We start from the raw sequence: 19,802 nt of genomic DNA on the forward strand, positions 1-19,802 counted from the left end.
ATTCCACGTTGATAAATATGAGGTGAAGAAAGGGTCCCGTGATTGAATCCACATGAAAAATGCTGGGGTAAACACATCATGAAGGGTTTCGTTACTGCAGGCTTCCTCACAGACTTTACTGTACTAATATGGATTAGGAACCTCCAAGGAAAACAGTGTATTTCTGTTTCCCAAACTTGTTTTCCTGCAGTTTTTTGTAAGTATCCCTTGAGATTAGTGTTGTATAGAATATATGTTGGAAACTCTGTTCCCGGTAGTGGAAAGTGCCTGTGGTGTTTTTGAGCCAAGAAATGGTCCATACAAAGAAGTGTTCTGGAGAAAATGCATTCGGTATGGCATGTGATGTGGATTCATCAGGAGGGACTAGAGGCAAAGAGGCTTTTTAGGGGCTGTAGCGGCGCTTTGATTGGGTTTGACAAGCCTGAGTCTTGAACATAGTGTACAAGAAAGAAGGAAGGTATGGACGTCAGAAATGGGAAGGAAATAGGCTGGGCACCGTGGCTCAAACCTTTGTAATCCCAGCACTTTGGGAGGCCAAGGTGGGCAAATTGCCTGAGGCCAGGAGTTCAAGACCAGCCTGGCCAGTATGCATGTGAAACCCCTCTCTACTAAACAAAATACAAAAATTTAGCCTGGCATGGTAATACATGCTCGTAATCCCAGCTACTCGGGAGGCTGAGGCATGGGAATCTCTTGATCCTGGGAGGCGGAGGTTGCAGTGAGCTGAGATGGTGCCACTGCACTCCAGCCTGGGTGATAGAATGAGACTGACAAAAAAAAAAAAAAAAAAGAAAAAGAAAAGAAGAGAAAAAGAAAGAGAGAGGAAGGAAATAGTAATACATGGTGGACACAGTGTCAGAGCCTTACCCCACCCAGAAAGCAATGTGCTTGTATTAGTTCATTCTCACATTGCTATAAAATGCCTGAGACTGGGTAATTTATAAGAAAAGAAGTTTAATTGGCTTGAGGTTTTGCAGCTGTACAGGAAGCATGGCAGCATCTGCTTCTGGGGAGGCCTCAGGGAACTTTCACTCTTGGCAGAGCAAAAGCAGCAAAGTTGGAGCTGGAACAGGAGGGAAGCGGATGGGGAGGCGCTACACACTTTTAAACAACCAGCTCTCTATCACTATAGTGTATCCAGGACAAGTGGCGCTAAACTATGTATGATCCAGTCACCTCCCACCAGGCCCCACCTCTAACACTGGAGATTACAATTTAACAGATTTGGTGGGGACACAGAACCAAACCATATTGCCACTCTGGGTCCCTTTTTCAGACAAAGAGGGTATCACTGTCTTGATTGGGTAACGAAGGAGGCGAATATGGCTCCAAATTGTCAGTCACAAATGATTGCAAGAAGAATACTGTAGCCATCTAAAATGAAGTCATGCCAAGATCTAGTTTTCAGGGTGAAAATACATTTAAATTGTTGAACTACTGGGCTTCAGGTGGAAAGACAGGCTGTTAAACATTAGCTGGGGCATTTGGAAATACATGACCAGAACTACATATCGGTGTGGGGAGGGGAATGTAAGGATTGCCTACAGCGAGAGGAAACCATTTAAGAAGGAAATACAAAAGAATTACATAAACAACTAGGTAGAAAAAATGTTCAGTACTTCAGAGGCTGTCTTCTATGGACTGCCTAGTTCTTTTTTTCTTTGGCCTTCTGTGATAATCATTCCACAGTTATCACTTCTTTAACACAAATCAGGTTGGGGAAAGACTCAGCTGAGAATTAATTACCATTTACAACAACATGAGCTGGGGTAGGGGGCAAACAGCTATAATAAATAATTATTTAGAGTGAATTTTATTTTACATATTTTTTTGAGATGGAGTCTCGGTCTCTCACCCAGGCTGGAGTACAGTGGCGTGATCTGGGCTCACTGCAACCTCCGCCTCTTGGGTTCAAGCAGTTCTCCTCCCTCAGCCTCCTAAGTAGCTGGGACTACAGGCGCGTGCCCCCATGCCCGGCTAATTTTTTGTATTTTAGTAGAGATGAGGTTTCACCGTGTTGCCTAGGCTGGTCGCGAACTTCTGAGCTCAGGCAATCCACCCTCCTCGGCCTTCCAAAGTTCTGGGATTATAGGCGTGAGCTACCACACGGGGCTTAGAGTGAATTTTAAAAGAGAGAAGCACCCACATGGAATGTATGGGAGAGGGAAAGTAGCTGTGGACAGAGACAGAGAAAGAACATTGGAGTTCTGAGAGCTGGAGGAGAAGGCAGGGTCCTGAAGCCCAGCTGGGAGAGTGGTAAGCAGGGTGCGGTGGGAGCCTGGTCACGCTGCAGGGAGCTGGGAAAGATGCTAAGAGCAGACAGGAAGACTGCTGGGTGCGCAGAATCCTTGGAGACTTCACATGAGCTGCCTCTGTTGAGAGGTGGGGATGGGAGCCAGATCTCAGACTAACAAGCAGAGTCCAGCCGCAGGCTGAGACCACAAATAGCAGCTATTTCCTGGGGAAGCAATGGAGAAAACTAGGGCAGAAGTTAGAGGGGAGAATGGATTCGGGTGAAGTGGATCACCACCCTGTTAAGATGGCAGGAGCTGGGGTGTGTTTGAGGTCCTGTAATGTGTGATGTCACCCAGGGCACCATCTGCCCCTCCCTGAAACCACATCATCATGGATCATCCAGAGTCAGTGCTACTTTCCCACCCTATGAAAGCCCCTCCACTAGCAAAGGTTAGAATTTTGGGAAAAACTGGCAGATTGAATGCTTAGCCTGTCTGAGAAAGCCAGCAGCGATCTGTGGGTGTCGGCTTCCTCGCTTATCTGATTGCCGAGAAGCTCACTTACACCGACCTACCAGATTAACTGGCAGTATTTCCCCCGCACCTGTGGCCAAGGGAGCTCGAGTAGCAGAAGATGGTTTTACCAAGTGCATCCAGAGAGGCTCCTCACTGGCCTCCTCCTGAGCCAAGTTTTTCTGTTAACATATTGCTAGAGATGGACTTCCAGGCATTGGGGTTTCTGTCAAAGGTGGGACTATATCGCACAGTAGTTCAGTGAGGACTCCTTCAGGTGCAGATACCAGAAAACCTAATCCATGCTAGCCTCAGCAAAGGAGAACACGTATTGGTTCATTTTGACCAAGAAACCAAGAGCCTTGCTTCAGGCACAGCTGATACCGGGGCTCAGACAGTGTCCTCAGGGCCCAGTTCCTCCTTGCTATCTTTTGGCTCTGTGTCCCCAGTGCTGGTGGTGCCTTCAGTGTTGGTAATGTGGTATCTCCAGAGTTTACAGCTGCTCAGGTCCAAGGTCGGTAGGAAAGAACAAAATTACCTTTTGCTGCAATCCCAAGAAAGAGCTCAGTGGACATCATTGGCTCCATTTGGTCCTGTGTCTCTCTCTAAACCAGTCATTGTACCCAGGGGAATACAGTATTGTGATGGCCAGGTTGGAGTCCCACCCAGACCTCAAAGACTGCTACTCAGAGGGGAAATTAGAAGTTATTCCCAGAAGAGAGGGCAGGGGAATAGAACTCATCCTGGAGTCCCTTATGTTTCTTCCCCCAAGAAAATTCTTGTTTTCCCTGTGGACTTAGGAGCAATGAAAGGCAAGAACTGATCACTGCTCATTCAATTGCCACCTTCCAGTGCCTAGAATGTAGCAAGTTCAGAAAATGCTTTTGATCATGCTGATCACAGGGTTCGTGGATTGAGGTGACTTCTGTGTTTGACTAACTCATATAAGAATGTTAGAAATGATTCATATCTCATTTTGAAAATCATAATCTCAGTATGTGTTAATTTTGTTTTTGCCATAGAGAAATGCTACTTGATTACTGTTGCACATGAAGTTATTTCACTACCATGTAATTTGTAATATGCCTGAAAAGCAAAGTAATGAAATGACTTAGATCTGCAAATGGTTCTTGGTGGGTTTGGTGGGCACTGGGTGGAAAAGGAAGCGTTTGTTTGGGCATGATGACTGAAATACGTCTGTGTGAGACACTCTCTTTGCTCTCATGAAGAGTTGGGCACAGTCCGTGCCATCTGACTGGTCCTGTCATTGTTCTCAGGTATGCAATAAAATCATCTTTCTAATGAGCTTTGTGGGCAACTGTGGGACGTTCACAAGAGGCTACCGAGCCATGGTTCTGGATGTTGAGTTCCTCTATCATTTGTTGTATCTGGTGATCTGTGCCATGGGGCTCTTTGTCCATGAATTCTTCTACAGTCTGCTGGTGAGTACCTGGTGTGGAAATATTTTATGTGTGGGGAAACTAGGAAAGGGTCCTAGGTCTTCTCTCTCATCACAGACCCTTCCTTTTAATGGTGATTGGTGTGCCTTGTCCATCAATATTGAAGCTCCACAGTTTGCAACCTTTGGGGGATCTGAGAGGAAAGCTCCACAGGAATTGGGTCAGCCCAGGAATTCAAGAGTCGCACAACTGCACTGTGTACTGTGCAGTCCAAATCTGTTAATTCTCAGTAATGGGAAATGCCTGCAGTAGGTTCGGATGTTTCCTCTTCATGCACCTTCGTTTTTCTTTACTTCTTAGACTCAGCCAGCACTTACAACAAGAGGACTGTTTTTGAGGCTGTCATCCAACAGTTCTCATGGAATCCATTTCTCGTGAACACATGTAGTGACCATAAGAGTAGGAGCCAGTTTTGAAGCCCCAGGATTCATGATCATGAGCTCAGTAGATTTATTGGTCCAGGAGACCCTTTCAGTAGCAGTTACTTTGTTCCGATGTGAGCCAAGTGCTTAATGTCTTGACAGTCTGTTAAACAAGCTGGTTCCATCACCTTCCTCCTGAGCAGGTTTTTAAATTACAAATCAAATAACTGCTTACTTTCCTGTAGTTAGAAGGAATCTAGACCTGTGGCGTTGTAGATAAGAAACCATTTTCTTGTGCCTACATAAAATGACAGGAAGCATAAAATTGACCTATCTGCAAGCAACACCGTAAAGAGCCTGGAAATATTAAAATATTTGTGAGGACAAAAATGATCAAGGCCTCAGGGTTGACTTACAAAGAGGGAGGGACTTGCAAAAGGCAGAGCAAGGAAAGCTCTTCAGGGAGGTGCTTAGAAAATCCCTCCGAAGCGTGTATGAGAGGCAACCAGCCACAATCTAGTTTGATCCTATTGCGTTTTCTAAAAGTGAACTGAGGTAGCAGCATCATCAGAAGCTGGGAGTTACCCTTATCTTTCTGCAATAGGTTAGAGATTTGAAAGCACAAAATGCAACTGTGTGAGATGCTCCCTTCGCTTAACGTACTTGACTGCCTTGTGCCTCAGTTTCCTCATCTGCAAAATGAGAACAGTGTATCTCCCTCACAGGGCCGTCACAGGGATTACATGCAGCTGTTCAGGTCAGCGTCTTAGAATAGCACTGCCGAACGATTGCCAGCTATTATTATTGTCTTTGTCATTCTATATTCCTTCCCCCGTCCAAAACACCATAAGGAATTCACCGTTCAGATCACTAGGATTAGCTCATTCCATTAGGGGTGGATTTTGGCAGGCTAAAGGGAATGGATTCTTTTCCCTCATCTTAAAATAGATCTGGCTATATTTTGAGGTTTTAGGCAGAGAGGTCTCAGGATATACTTGTGATTCCCATTATGTGGCCTATTTTGGTCACTTTGTATCAGAAATCTTTAGAGACTTATGTCTGTTTCTGGAACTTTCTGTCTCATGCCATCATGTCCCTGGATAACAAATTCCTGTCCTCCCTTGGCAGGGTGGCAGAGTTCAGTTGGTGGTCTCTCTCATCTCTGCCAAGGGGTCTCTCCCAAGAGACAGGAGATTCCCCTTTGGCCAACGCCACCTCGCCCCAGTAGACGCTTCGCCCTTTCCTCCAATCTGCCTCCAGTTGACTTTGCTTCTTTTCTGTTCATTCGAGTCCTCTTCTTTTCATGACTTGCAATGTAGGCCAGTGCCAGTGCCTGATGCAGGGCACATAATGGTGAGAGGAACACAGTCCCTACCCTCATAGGTCTCACAGTCTGGAGCACAGCACAGGGACAGCTGTTGCGTGAATGCTCACCTGTACTCTTCTCTACACGCTCTCACTACCACCTTTGAGGTAGATGGTATCTTCCAATTACACCTGAGGAAACTGAGGCTTGGTGAAGTTAGGTAACTTGCTCAGAGTCACACAACTCTGTTGATGCCCAAGTTGACACTGCCTTTTATTCAAGCATGTGAAAAAGTCCTTGCATCAGTGAAACTGGTATTTCACATTCTAGTTTGCATCTGTGCTTTCAAGTCTCTAACTTATCACAGAAAGATAAGAGTAACTCTCAGCTTCTGATGATGCTACCTCAGTTCAGTTTTAGGAAATGCAATAGGATCAGACTAGATTGTGGTTGGATGCCTCTCCTGTGCTTCAGGGGGGATTTTCTAAGCCATGTGGACCTTGACTTGTTTGTAGCTTCAAGTAATATGCTCCTTTTGGTATCAAAGCAGTCCTGAATGTGTCTGGTAAGAACCAGAAAACACTGACACTTCAAATTATTCTACTAATAAGGAAAGCCTGCAACCAAAAGAAATTGGGCTGCCTATAAAAGGAGAGAGACCTCAGCAGGGAACACCCATGTGTTCTAGGGTTGGGAGAGCTGCCTCCATGCTAGCAGGCCAGAAGGCAGGGAGGGTAATCTGGTGGCCTAATTAAACTGCCGCCCCCCCTTCACCCCCCAAAGACTGGCTGGACCTGGTCTTGAGCCTGCATTAAAGCTGTGTCCTTAGAAAAATATTAACACCTGGAGATGAAAGTGTGCAAAGTTCATAAGCAGGCAGTTAACAAAAGCAGAAATCCGGATGGTCAGTAAACATGCAAAAAGGTTCATCCTCGGTGCTAAACAAAGACATGCTAACGAAAACAGCGCAATCCCGTGTTTTACCTGTGACATTAGTAAAGGTTGAAAAGCCTGATGGTGCCCAGTACTAGTGAGAGTGGGGTAAAACGGGCATGATTCTTTACTAGTGGTGAATGTAAAGTGATCCTGCCTTTCTGAAGGCAGTAGGCAAAATGTTTCTCTTATACCATTTGACCCAAACACTCCATTTCCAAAAATTTGTCGAAAAGAAATAACTAGATGAGCATGTATAGAGACATGTATAGAAGTGTTCCTCACAGCATTATTTATTACGACATATAATTGGAAACATCTTGACTGTTTTTAAAAAACATATTGGTTATGTTAATCATGTTTTTCCCATGTAGTGAAATACCAGGTAATCATTTTTGACAGGAAAATGTTCCTGATGGCTTGGTGAAAGTCTGGTTATGTGCCAGTATTATGGTCTAATATTTTTGTAAACAATATGTATCTATAAATTGCATTTTTTTAAGGCCAGAAGGAATTAAGCTATTGAACAAATGTCTCCAGATGGTGAATTTTTTGTGACTTCTTTTTTTCTTTGTGCTTTTCTTTGTTTTCCAAGTTTTCTCCATTGAACATGTATAATTTTCTAATTAGAAGAAAGCTTTTCTTTTATACAAATAATACTTATTGAATGTTTTAAAATCACAAATTACAGATGGGTGAAAAGAAAAAAATTGCTGTCATTTCAATGATTTGGAGCCTGTATAATCTCTGCAGTCCTTAACAACAGAAAACAAGTATCATTTGCTTGTTGTCTGAAGTTGCCCTTACTTGCCGCTTTATATTGAGCTACTGGAAAATATTTAACCAACATTAACAGCAACACTTTGCCTTCTGTCGTGTTGTATTGTATTGACTAAACGCCTCTTCCTTGTTTCCCTTGAAGTATCCTACTCTACCCAATGCCTTTCACAGAACTAGTCTCAGAACACAGATTGGTGTTAAGGAGGCAGAAAAGCCAATCAACCAGAAAATGACCTCGGATGTAAAATTCTAAATTGGAAGGGACTCAGAGATCAGCTGTCTCAGTCCACTTATTTTACAGATGAGGAAACAGAACCAGAGAGCTTAGATGGCGTGACCGACATCTTGCAACAAATTAAAAGCAGAGTCAGGATTTGACCCTGTCCCCTGACTCACTTCATGGTGCAGTCACACCCCAAAGCCACAGTGGAGACCAAACCTTCTGTACAAGATTAGACAGCAGCCAGAGGCCATGCTAAAAACTAGCCTCAGGTCTAAGAGTAACTTCAGAGAGCTCTCTCCCCACACTCCCCACCATTCTCCTAGCCAAGTATCTGTGACTGTAGCTCTTGGAAAACTAGCCATCATCCTCCCATACCTATATGTACCTACAGGGATCCTCCATTCCTCAGGAAGCCAACTTCTTGAAAACAGCAGGTTCCTTAGCAGAGGGCAAGCCTGGATTGTGAATGCACTGTGACCTGCAGGGGTCTTACCCTCACAGTGTTACCACCACTAATGTCCCTGCGATATACTAGCTATGTGACCCTGCCCCAGTCTCTTGATTAGGAAATTAATAATTACTATTTATTATACTTACTCAACATATGTATGCCAGCGTGCTAAGCACTGTGCGTACGTGGTTTACTTATTCTTCATAATAACTCTACATCCTCCAGTTTGCAAATGAGGAAATGGAGACTCAGAGGGGAAGATGAAAGTGCCTAGCCTGAGATCCTATGGTGGACAGTAGCTGAGCTAAGATTTGAACTTATATCTAAGTCCAGAGTTCTTGCCACTGATGCTGGCTTGTAGTATGTCTGCCTTCCCAGCAGACACTTGGCTGCAGGAAGGCAGGGACCAGGGTGGCTGGCTCTTCATAGAAACTCAATTCAGTACCTTCTAAATGAATGGATGCCAAGACCCTCATCACTTTCCTCTTCCTTTCTCTCTGAAATTTATTGGCACAAGCATGTATTTTCTCTATTTCCAGGCCCTCTAAATGGCTCTGGATACTACTTGAAATTGCTATTGTTTCCTGCTTCCCTCTTCTGTGTTTATTTTTCCTCATTTTTACCATCTCTGTTTCACTGTGAAGCCAGGGAAGATGTTCACTGTTAAGATCATGTGTAATGCTTTTGAGTTTCTAAGAGGGTAAATGCTCTATAAACCAAGTTTTCATTATGGGATAGTGATGTACATGTAACATCAAGGCTTCTTAAAATTCTTTTTGTTTGTTTTCAAAGCTTTTTGATTTAGTGTACAGAGAAGAGACGTTGCTTAATGTCATTAAAAGTGTCACTCGCAATGGACGGTCCATCATCCTGACAGCAGTTCTGGCTCTGATCCTTGTTTACCTGTTCTCAATAGTGGGCTATCTTTTCTTCAAGGATGACTTTATCTTGGAAGTAGATAGGCTGCCCAATGAAACAGCTGTTCCAGGTGGGTTTGGGATCTTCTGATCTTTTTAATATTAAAAGATTACTTCCTGATTATAACTGAACTAAAGAAAATAATGACTTTAGTAATGCAGCTATCTCCCCGTTGTATCTCCCTAACACGTAAAGTGTGAATTTCAAATACAGATCTTCATTCTCACTTTACTCAAAAGGCAGTGTGGCATATCAAATGCTAAGAGTGAGTGACCAGATCTGACATTTATTTATTCACTAACATCATCTTTTAAACTAATGCAACGTTTTTGTAAAGCAGTGACCATATATATTGAGAGCGTTGGAGTATGCATCCCTTTAACTTAGTAAATCTACTTCTAGGCATCTATACATAAAGAGAAACAAGCCTGCTGACTGTGCATGTAGAAACAGACATATTTGGGAGAACATTCGCTGCAATGTACAGTTGGAAGCAGTCTAAACGTTCAGGGGTGTGTCATCAGATCATGGTACATCCATGAGGTGGGGTGCCTTACACATAGGTACATCTTTATAAACCTCCATGGAAAAATACCCACAAGATATAGCTGGAAATGGCAGAAGGATAACTATAGTAGGATCGCATGTATGTCTTTTTTTTTTTTTTTTTGAGACCCAGGATCTCACTCTGTCTCCCAGGCTGGTGTGTGGTAGTATATGATTTCAGCTCACTGCAACTTCCAACCTCCCGAGCTCAAGCAATCCTCCCGCCTCAGCCTCTCCAGTAGCTGGGACTGCAGGCGCCTGCCACTGCATGTGGCTAATTGTATTTTTTGTAGAGATGGGTTCTCGCCACGTTGCCCAGGCTGGTCTCAAACTTCTGGGCGCAAGCGATCACCCAGCTTTAGCTTCCCAAAGTGCTAGGATTACAGGTGTGGGTCACCATGCCCGGTCTTCTTAAAAATTAAAAAGCTCATATCCATATATGAAAACATGGATGACTGTACCTCCAGACTGCTAGCAGTAGCTCGCTCTCTGGGGCTTTTTTACTATATGCAGGTTTTACAGTAAGCTCGTTATTTTTACACATAGCAAGAACAGAAGAGATTTCCAATTTTGAGAGTGAAAAAAACTGACCATAATACTTTATTGATACCCAAGTGCCCTTTTCTCTCAGTTACAATAGTTGGCCCTACTTAGTGAAATACTACTGGTTTTTCATCCCCTCAGTCTAAGGAACAGACTAGAATCATTGTGGCTGACTGAGCCAGCCAGCCTTTGTGCTCTCCCTCCCAAAGGCTGTGTTCTTGGCATGTATCTCCAGCCTCCCAAGTTGACACTAAGTTACACTTAAACTGCCAGCCATCTTAGAGTTGTGGACTAAACTGGCCTGGACCTTGGATTTCAATGAATGCCTGCTGATGCTTCTCATGCAGACTTGGTATAAATCTTCCTGGAGTCTGTACGTTCAGTAGTATCTGTCTAAGAGTTTCAGCTGTTTGTCTTTAAAGTTGGAGAGGTGCTATTTAAGTGCGATATTTCTAGTAAGCCTACAGGAATTGACATTTTTGGCTTTTTTCCCATCCAGATCACCAAATGAAAGTGTAAATTGCATTTCTGCTTTGAATTTATATGCAAGATTCTAGGGTGTTATTTATGTAAAGAATTGTTTAATCAGCCGTGAATTGGGGACTTCAAACATTTTAACCATATGCTGCCAGATTGTTCATCATAAAATTTCCTTCTCTCTCCCAGAAACCGGCGAGAGTTTGGCAAGCGAGTTCCTGTTCTCCGATGTGTGTAGGGTGGAGAGTGGGGAGAACTGCTCCTCTCCTGCACCCAAAGAAGGTAGGACCTCCTAACTGTAAGCCCCATGTTAATATCGGATTCCTTCAGATGCTTAACTGATGCAGGTGATGTTGGAAAAAGATTAAATTTACTGCTCAGGAGTAAGGCTATAGCAAAGGGAAAGACCGAGAGAGAGGAGGGAGATAAAGGGAAAAGAAGGTTACACATGAAGAAAAGATCTGATGTGATTCAGCCGATTGATACTGAGTGCCCGCCATTTGCCAGGGACCGTGGTGTACTCTAAGAGACAGCAATGTAGTGGAGGGTGCAGGCAGGCCAAATGGTGATTGCTAGACAGTTGCCCAATGCTGGGAATAAGGGTGGAATACAGAAGTTAGGCACCCAGCCTGCTACTGCGGTCAGCGTATCATCAAGGAAGTGATACCCAAACTATAACAGAAGACTCTTGATATTCCAAGGAGAGGGAATAGTACATCTACAGGCTTTAAAGGTCAAAAGGAAAAAACAGCAAGTTTGGGGAGATAATGATTATAAGGAAGGAGAGTAGCAAGAAATAAAGCCACAGATACAAACAAAGGGCTAGATCATGAAGGGTCTTCTGTGTCAGGCTTAGGAGGCTAAACTTCATCCAGAGGATGGTCAGGGGTTGTTGGAAGATGAGTAATGAAATCTGTGTTTTAGCAAGACCCTTCTGCAGCTGGAGAAAGGAATGAGGCACACAGCAAGGCATGGCTCTTACTGCATAAACCAGTGAAAATGAACAGCCTCCAATGCAAAGCAGTTTATCCAGAGGCCCTGCCATGAAATATCCCTGGATTTAGTCCTCACATCATCCCCAGTGAGGAACTTGGGTCCTGTGGCATAACCCTCATCTGAGAGACAAGATGCCTGTGACTCAGAGTTGTGAAGCAACTCATCTAACATGAAAAGACTGTTTGCAGCTGGGTCTGGGGTTTAAAACCTGAAAAGGACAGGGCATGTTTTAGATCCCATAGAGGGAGAGCAATACTGCCATAGCTGGAGAAATTAGCAGGGGTTAGCGATGAAAACAGAGTTGCCCCAGACGACTTTAGCTTTTGAAAGAAAGTACTTGGCTCTTGATTCCTTAATTTTATTCTTTCGTGTGCCTAGTAAGATGGCATTCAGGAAACAGAATTTCAAAATCCCGGTCTCTCCTTTCCCCTCACGTTTTCTGTCTGTTATTACTTGCCATGTTCACAGAGCTGGTCCCTGCAGAAGAAACGGAACAGGATAAAGAGCACACATGTGAGACGCTGCTGATGTGCATTGTCACTGTACTGAGTCACGGGCTGCGGAGCGGGGGTGGAGTAGGAGATGTGCTCAGGAAGCCGTCCAAAGAGGTAAATTAATCCCAAGGGGAAGGAAGGGCAAAGGCGGCGGGTGGGGTGGTTGGTGGGAGCACCATGCAGTGGTGTTGAGTGTAAACTGCAGACACAGAGGAAAAGCTGGGAGTAGGGCTGAGTAGCTGCGGAACTAGCTCGTCAGGCTTCTTTCCTGTCTATCATGTGAGGTGGTGCCGCAAAATCAGCTGCGTGGAAAGGGTTAGCTCTGGCTCTCTGTTCAGTATATTTAGGGACTGTTTCCATCAGGGTTAGGCCTGATCCACCTGAACGCACGTCGAATATCCCTCCTGGCTGTGTCACACCACACTTGGAGAAATCACAATTGAGACAGGGGATATGAAAAGAGATGCAATTTTGAAATTAAAAGTTTAATGCCCAGTTTAATTTCTACCCAAGTAGATGAGGTCTCGCTTGAGCTGTGTCCCAGGCTCTGCAGACCAAAGGGTCACAAGGGACCCAGACTGATTCAGACACCTCTCTTTTCCAGGAACCCCTGTTTGCTGCTAGAGTGATTTATGATCTCTTGTTCTTCTTCATGGTTATCATCATTGTTCTTAACCTGATTTTTGGGGTTATCATTGACACTTTTGCTGACCTGAGGAGTGAGAAACAGAAGAAGGAAGAGATCTTGAAGACCACGTGCTTTATCTGTGGTGAGTGTTGCTGGCCAGCTGCAGCAAGGGTGTGAAGGCCCAGCGTGGCAGAGGCATGTGGAGACTGCGAGGGTGTGATGGGTGGGTGCGTGCCCGGTTATGCAGGAGGGGGCACCGGCTGCGTCCTCTTGACTCTTCTACCCTCTGCAGTGAGTGAGGCTCTACTTGGCCTTTATTCTGCTGGGAAGTATTTACAGACCTGGGTCTGATTGAGCTGCTACCACTTACTAATTGTGTAACCATCATTTAGTCATTTAACATCTTTAATCCTTCTTTCTTCATCTGTAAAATGGGTACAATAACATGTCCTTCTCTGCATTATTGTGAGAATTAGGAGAGACAGCATATGTAAAATTCCTAGCTAGAACCTGGCATACTGTAGGCATGGGAGAAGTAGTGAACTGCTACATAAAAGAGGTACATGGGCACCAAAGAAATCATTTTCAGTATAACTACAGGAAAATATTTGTAAATGTAAACTAATCATGGAGGAATCTGGGTTGCTGAGTAATCATTTCAAGATTATTCATCATGTGGCTACTAAATACATAAATTTCCTAGTGGTATGTATGCTTAAAAAAAATCATTTTCCAATTAAAGACTTAAATTCTTTGCTTTTTGCCCCCTTAAAACCTTTTTAAGATTTTTGCCTTGGCATAATTTCAGAGTTACAGAAGAGACATGACTATCCAAAGAATTTCTATATGCTTTTGACCCAGAATCCCTAAATATTAATATTTTATCTCATTTGCTTTATTCACACACACACACACACACACACACACACACACACACACTGTCTAATGTGAGTGGCTGACAGTGATGCTTTCTTATCCCTAAATATTTTAGTACACATTTCCTAAAAACAAGAACATTCTCTTGTGTATCTACAGTATAATTATCAAAATTGGGAAATTAAAACCGATCCAATACTGTTATCTCATCTACAGACCTTATTCACATTTCATCCTTCATTCCAAGAATGTCCTTTGCAAATCCCACCTCCCGTGGGGCTGCAGTAACCATGCCTCATTAGCCTCCACTGACACTGTTGAAGCATATAGGTCAATTATTTTGTATAATGTCCCTTGATCTGAGTTTGTCTGATGTTTGCTCATGGTAAGATTGAGGGTATACGTTTTCCACAGGAATATCAAAGACATGCTGTGGTGTTCTTCTCATTGCATCATATCAGGAGGCATGTAATGCCAGTTCATCTCCTAACTGGTATCTTGGCTCATTGTAACCTCTGCCTCCTGGGGTTCAAGCAGTTCTCATGCCTCAGCCACCTGAGTAGCTAGGATTACAGGTGCCTGTCACCACAACTGGCTGATTTTTTGTATTTCAGTAGCAATGGGATTTCACTGTGTTGCTCAGGCTGGTCTCGAACTCCTGAGCTCAGACGATCCACCCGTTTTGGCCTCCCAAAGTGCTAGGATTACAGGCATGAGCCACTGCGTCCAGCCATGATACTAACTTTGATCATTTGGTTAATGTGCTAATTGCCAGGTTTCTCCAGTAACTCCATAAAGTTACTTTTTTGGAGAGACACTTTGTAAATATCCTGCTATTCCTTAAACTTTCACCCCTTAGCTTCAGCATTCATTGATGATGTTTGACTGGCTCTATTATGATGATGGTTGCCCAATGATAATTTTTATTATTACTTCTACATTTCTTTATTGGCTTTTTATTGTAAGAAAGATTTTTTTCTTCTCCTGACATGTATGTATATTTCTGTGTTTATATTTGTAACAACATGGACTTATGGATTTTTATTTTATTCAACGGGCTATAATCTTTCACTGTCATTATTTATTTAGATGTTCAAATTGCTTCAGATGTGGCCAGTGAGAGCCCTTTCCAGCTGGCTTCTGGGTTTAGTCATATTATCTTCATTTTCTATGTACTTTCTGACTTTTTTGGCATCATTACATATTCCAGGCTTAGGCTCACCTCATACATTTCCTGACCCATCCCCGGAATCAGCCATTTCTCCAAAGAGCCCTGGTTCTTTTTACTGGAGAAAGGTATTTAGAAGCCAAGATCTGGGGACTGAGTGTGCTCATTCCTGTTGGTGTGCTGCTGCTCTCAGGGCTTATTAGGGTACAGATCTAGAGGAGAGGTGTATGCATCTGCATATGTGTGTATGTGTACACAGCACATGTATCTGCACACATCTGTGTCTATATGTATGAAAAACGATGAATTCATACTGATACCTTTAATTCCATTTCAGCATTACAGGGTTTATCCTTTCTCCCTTTCTCTATTTGCGTTCTTTTCTCAGGCAGTGAGGAATCCAGCTCCCATTATCCTCAATATATTTATTTGATCAATCCTAGAATACATAGAGACTAGAATTGCCCACCCAGGCCTCTTCAAATTATAAACCTACCAGCTAGAGTTCAAAATTTGTTTAAAGTTCTTGTTGTCCTTATTCTGCTTCCTCAAAAGCCCTTAACATACCTGCATTTTGGCATTTACCTGGGCAAAGGGACTTCACACTCCCTGGTTGTCTGCAATGTGTGAGTGTGTCACACACATTCTCATTTTACCCCTAAACACTCCTGGAACCTAGACGTTGGTCGTCCCATTCACTGACAAGGCCACTAAGGCATGTGGAGATGAAGCAGCAACTGCTAAGTGGCAGAGGTGGGATTCAAACCCAAGTCTGTCTGACTCACAGCCTGTGTTTTCCTGCCATAATGTAAACATGAATGCACTTACAAGGCCAACAGAATCCGACTCTTTATAAAGACAGGAGTGAAACCACAGCCCGCTTTCTACTGACAGTTCTGTTACTGATTTTCTCCTTTACCAAGACTGCTCATTTGGGGCCGGGGGCTTTTTGTCTCATTTTTAGGCTTGGAAAGAGACAAGTTTGACAACAAGACTGTTACCTTTGAAGAACACATCAAGGAAGAACACAACATGTGGCACTATCTGTGCTTCATCGTCCTGGTGAAAGTAAAGGACTCCACCGAATATACTGGGCCCGAGAGTTATGTGGCAGAAATGATCAAGGTGAGTGGAAAGGCCTCCCGGGAGCAAGGTGGTGGGCCTACTGGCCTGGCTTCTCAGCTCTGAGCAAGGCCCCGGCAGCCCATGGGGGAGCTGCACAACAGAAAAATAACATCCGATGTTGCCTGAGCCCTTCTCACGGATGGGGCACTGTGCTCCATGAACTTCGTGTGTTCTCTCAAGTGATCCTCAGAACCACCAGACAGGTGGTATCAGCCTATGTTCATGGGGGAAATGTTGAGCCTCAGTGTGATTAGCATGTGACCATGGAGCTGGGGCTGGGATTTTAACCTGGATCAAACTCCATAGCCCGATTTCCTGTCGCTATGTTAATCTGCCTCTTTTCTTGATAATGCTTTTTTCTCCCTGCTTTTTAAATAACATCTACTCTCTAAGAGGTGTCTTAGACGGAAAGTGATTAGCCTGGTTTGTGTTTGCCCTCAGCCTTGCCTTTCTGGGAGACACTCTACTGATCATTAAGACGTGATCATATGATGGAGGAATTTGAGTTCCAAATTAATCTTCTCGCTGATGCGAAGTGTGGATACTATGTCCCAGGAAGGGGAGAAGCTGCTTCAGGCTGTTAGAGAGCACTTCTCAGGCAGGTTTTGCCGAGATACCAAACGTGCACTGTGGGTGTCCCAGGCCAGCTGTCCTTTCAGACCTGTGCTTTTCAAGCATCATTAAAATGTTCAGGGGTGGAGAGTGGAGTGAGAAGCATGAACTGTGAAATCGAGGGAGTCTTTGTGATTCACGCTGGCTCCCTCTGAGGAGAAGGGGCCAACTCTCCTTCCAGTTACCAAGGACTTGAGCGCTCGGCCTGATAATGACTTACGCTAAAGGAGCCTGCTTTTTATGTAGATGTAATTTTCAAGCTTTTTATGTAAAGATACTGGAAGTCAGGTCTGTTCAGATAAGTATCATCATTGACAGGCCTAGAGGCAGCCAGACTTTCAGTTTTATTGCCAGCAGGGCAGCGGTTACGTGGTTGTATTTGCTGAATACCCCAATTACAGAGGCACAGAGGCCTCTCCTAGGCTTTGGAGGGCTTTCTGGAGATACTGTGCCGTCTGCACCTTTGAGGTCCTTAGAGTTGAATTCTGTGCTTCCCAAATTTTAATGTACATGTGACTCATCTGTGGAGCTTGTTAAAATTCAAATTCTGACTCAGCAGTCACTTCCAGGACTTGAGATATTCTGCATTTCCAACAACCTTCCAGGAGATGCCGAAGCTGCTGGTCCGGGAATCACCCTTTAAGTAGTAAGAGCCTCACAGCGGAGACAAAACAGATGCTTACTTAAGATTACTCTCAGAGGGGTTGTGTGAATGATGAGGAAAAATATTGCTAATCCTTTACACAGTTGGCCCTCTTTGGTTTGTAAAGTCCTCTCACCTCTAGTATTGTATTTGGTCGTTAAAGTTACCCTCCGTGGGGAACCTGGAGGAAGGGACTTCTGGGGTGGGGAGAGATGGATGGAGGTTCATGGTGTAACTTTTGAAAAAGGTTTTGAAAGAGAGGATGAAGACACTAGGGTCATAGATTAGCAGAAAGAAAGGAGAAAAAACAATCAGCACAGAGTGGAGAGAAAAAGACACAAGTTGCAGAATGCGGATGATGGCTTATCCTTTTTACAGATAAAAGCCAGGCTGGGGGTTAAGCGACTTCCTAGGAACAGCTCAGAAGGAACTGAGCCAGAATTCAAACCAGGCTTGGCTGACTGTAGAAATCGCATTCCATAATCATGTTGTTGGTAGGAAACTGGGAGGATGCTGGTGATTCTGGGCAGACTCCTATTTTTAAGCAGATTAGGGATTTCTGATGGGTGCCAGTGTGGATTTCCACAGGTGAGGTTTCCAGGGTCAGGACACATTAACTGAAAAGTCCTCAATTCCTTTCTTTTCCTCCAATTGTTGACACCGGCAAATTAAACCCTACTCAATCAGCATATATACTGACACAGATCTGTCCACATGCACAGATAATGACCTTCATTTGCATTCGAAGTCTTAATGTCTAGAGGAGGCCTGTACTGTTCACCTTTGACTTATGTTCCTTCTCACCCTTCACTTTGTTCTCTTGTCTCTAAAGTGTTTGAGCGGGTCCTATCTTTAAATCTTCCAGAGGCCAGTTTTGAAGTTTTCTGTTAATCACCTTACTTTCCGGTCACAGAAAACTCTGGCACACTTTTGGGTTTCTGTCTCAATCGTGGAGACTTAAAGGCGTCTTGTGAGCAGTCACTTGATGAGGATTAAGAGCCAGAGTGACCTGTAGCCCGCCACCCACCCAGCCCGGTCAGAGCCCGCTGCATGGCAACACTCTGAGAACCCAGGCGTTTGGTGTGCTTTCCCCATCCACATCATTCTTTGATTATATGAGACATCTTGTCAGAAAAGCTAAAAATCTACAGTATCAAAGAATTATTCTCTGAATGTTAAAGTTGTTGCAGAACCAGATGTTCTGTGTGCTAAGTGGTGGCTCAGAGAAGCATCAGATCTACCAGCTAAACGGTGGTGCCTTCTTGCCTGCGCTATCTGCTGTGGTGTTTGGTCTTGAAACCACAGGAATCCCTGCTGGGGACTCCTAAGGGAGCATTAGCCCCATCAGGGTAGCAGCTGGGGTGCTCAGCTGAGTCATTTGGTGTGGGTGGGGGCCGGGGCCCCGTGGGACCTCAGAGCTGCGGTGCAGAGGCTACAAGACCACCTGCGGGCCCCGATTAGTCACACCCTGTGGAGGCAGCCACAGCTGAGACGAGGCCCCCACAAGCCTCCCCCTTGAGCAGGGGCATCCTACCCACTGCTGCTGAGAGGGAAAATTAGGTGATCTCTTGAATGAGCCAACCCCAGGAGGCTGTAGCTACTCTAGCGTGGAGGACAGAGAAGGGACAGCTGATGGGCAGTGGCAGAGATGGAAGGAAAAGCAGGTTGGAGGGCTCACTGCCCTCTTGCTTACCTTGTCTTTGAGACAGGCTCTTTTAGGGTATGTGGTCCTCAGGAAAAATACCTCTTGCCTAATTGCAGAAGGCTGGGATGTTGGATTCTTCTGCAGCTCTCCTTTAGCCCATGGATGAAGATCCCAGAGACTCCTGGAGACTTGTGGAGTGACAGCTGCCAAAAGGCAACCCAAGAGAACCAATGGAAAAGGCCTCAGATGCCACTCAGGCAGGGAGGAGCCCAGCTGCCCTGAGAGCAGCTCCTTGCAGACAGCAGCATCAGAGATAGCAAATGGGTTTTCATCTCAACCCACACTGGGTCATAGAATTCACCTGGGGCACTGTATTGAGAAGGGTTCTTGGAAACCCAGGCTGACTTGGAAAGAATGACATTTGCGGAGTCATGAATGAAAGAGGTGTCTGTGTGCAGAGCCCTGGCCCTCCCTGCCTAGACCCGTATCCCAAGGGCACATTCCCTCCATTGGTGGCTGCTCAGCCATGTGAAAACACAACAGCCTGTCTAGATCAGATATTTCACCTTTCCTAATTCCTGCTGGAACTGGCCTGCAGACAAGGTGACAGGACCTCTTCTCGCTGTAGATAGAAACAGTGTGTTTCTCGTCATCTCTGGAGGGAGGGAAAGAGGGAGCATGCAAAGAAGCTCTGTCTTAAGTTGAGAACTCTGCAACCAGCTGTTCACCCACAGGTTAATCTTGTTTAAACATAATAGATAGAATATTTCCCTCTCCCCTTTTGGTCTTACCCTCTCTCCTTTCACTGGAGATGGGAGTGTCCCCCTCAAAGCTGGGGCCAGGCTGATGCCTACCATGAAGTCCTCACT

At 44.5% G+C, this 19,802-nt stretch overlaps 1 protein-coding gene and 1 long non-coding RNA gene across 11 annotated transcripts in view; one reads left to right on the forward strand and one right to left on the reverse strand.

Annotated features, from left to right (window-relative positions):
• ITPR1 (inositol 1,4,5-trisphosphate receptor type 1) overlaps positions 1-19,802 on the forward strand; it is a 354,798-nt gene that overhangs the window by 309,519 nt on the left and 25,477 nt on the right. For all 10 annotated transcript variants that reach the window (XM_050778574.1, XM_050778575.1, XM_050778582.1 and 7 more), the window contains 6 exons: positions 4,025-4,189; positions 9,055-9,250; positions 10,936-11,028; positions 12,211-12,350; positions 12,841-13,006; positions 15,873-16,033. In XM_050778574.1, the coding sequence (XP_050634531.1) occupies positions 4,025-4,189; positions 9,055-9,250; positions 10,936-11,028; positions 12,211-12,350; positions 12,841-13,006; positions 15,873-16,033 (921 nt within the window). The remainder of the gene's footprint in view (positions 1-4,024; positions 4,190-9,054; positions 9,251-10,935; positions 11,029-12,210; positions 12,351-12,840; positions 13,007-15,872; positions 16,034-19,802) is intronic.
• Positions 12,085-19,802, reverse strand: part of LOC126947661 (uncharacterized) — a 54,505-nt gene continuing 46,787 nt past the window's right edge. The window contains exons 3-4 of the long non-coding RNA XR_007723160.1: positions 18,982-19,136; positions 12,085-12,219 (exon numbers count right to left, since the gene is read on the reverse strand). This is a non-coding gene — a long non-coding RNA (uncharacterized LOC126947661). The remainder of the gene's footprint in view (positions 12,220-18,981; positions 19,137-19,802) is intronic.

This window comes from Macaca thibetana, chromosome 2 (assembly GCF_024542745.1).
Source record: "Macaca thibetana thibetana isolate TM-01 chromosome 2, ASM2454274v1, whole genome shotgun sequence".
NCBI lineage: Eukaryota > Metazoa > Chordata > Mammalia > Primates > Cercopithecidae > Macaca > Macaca thibetana.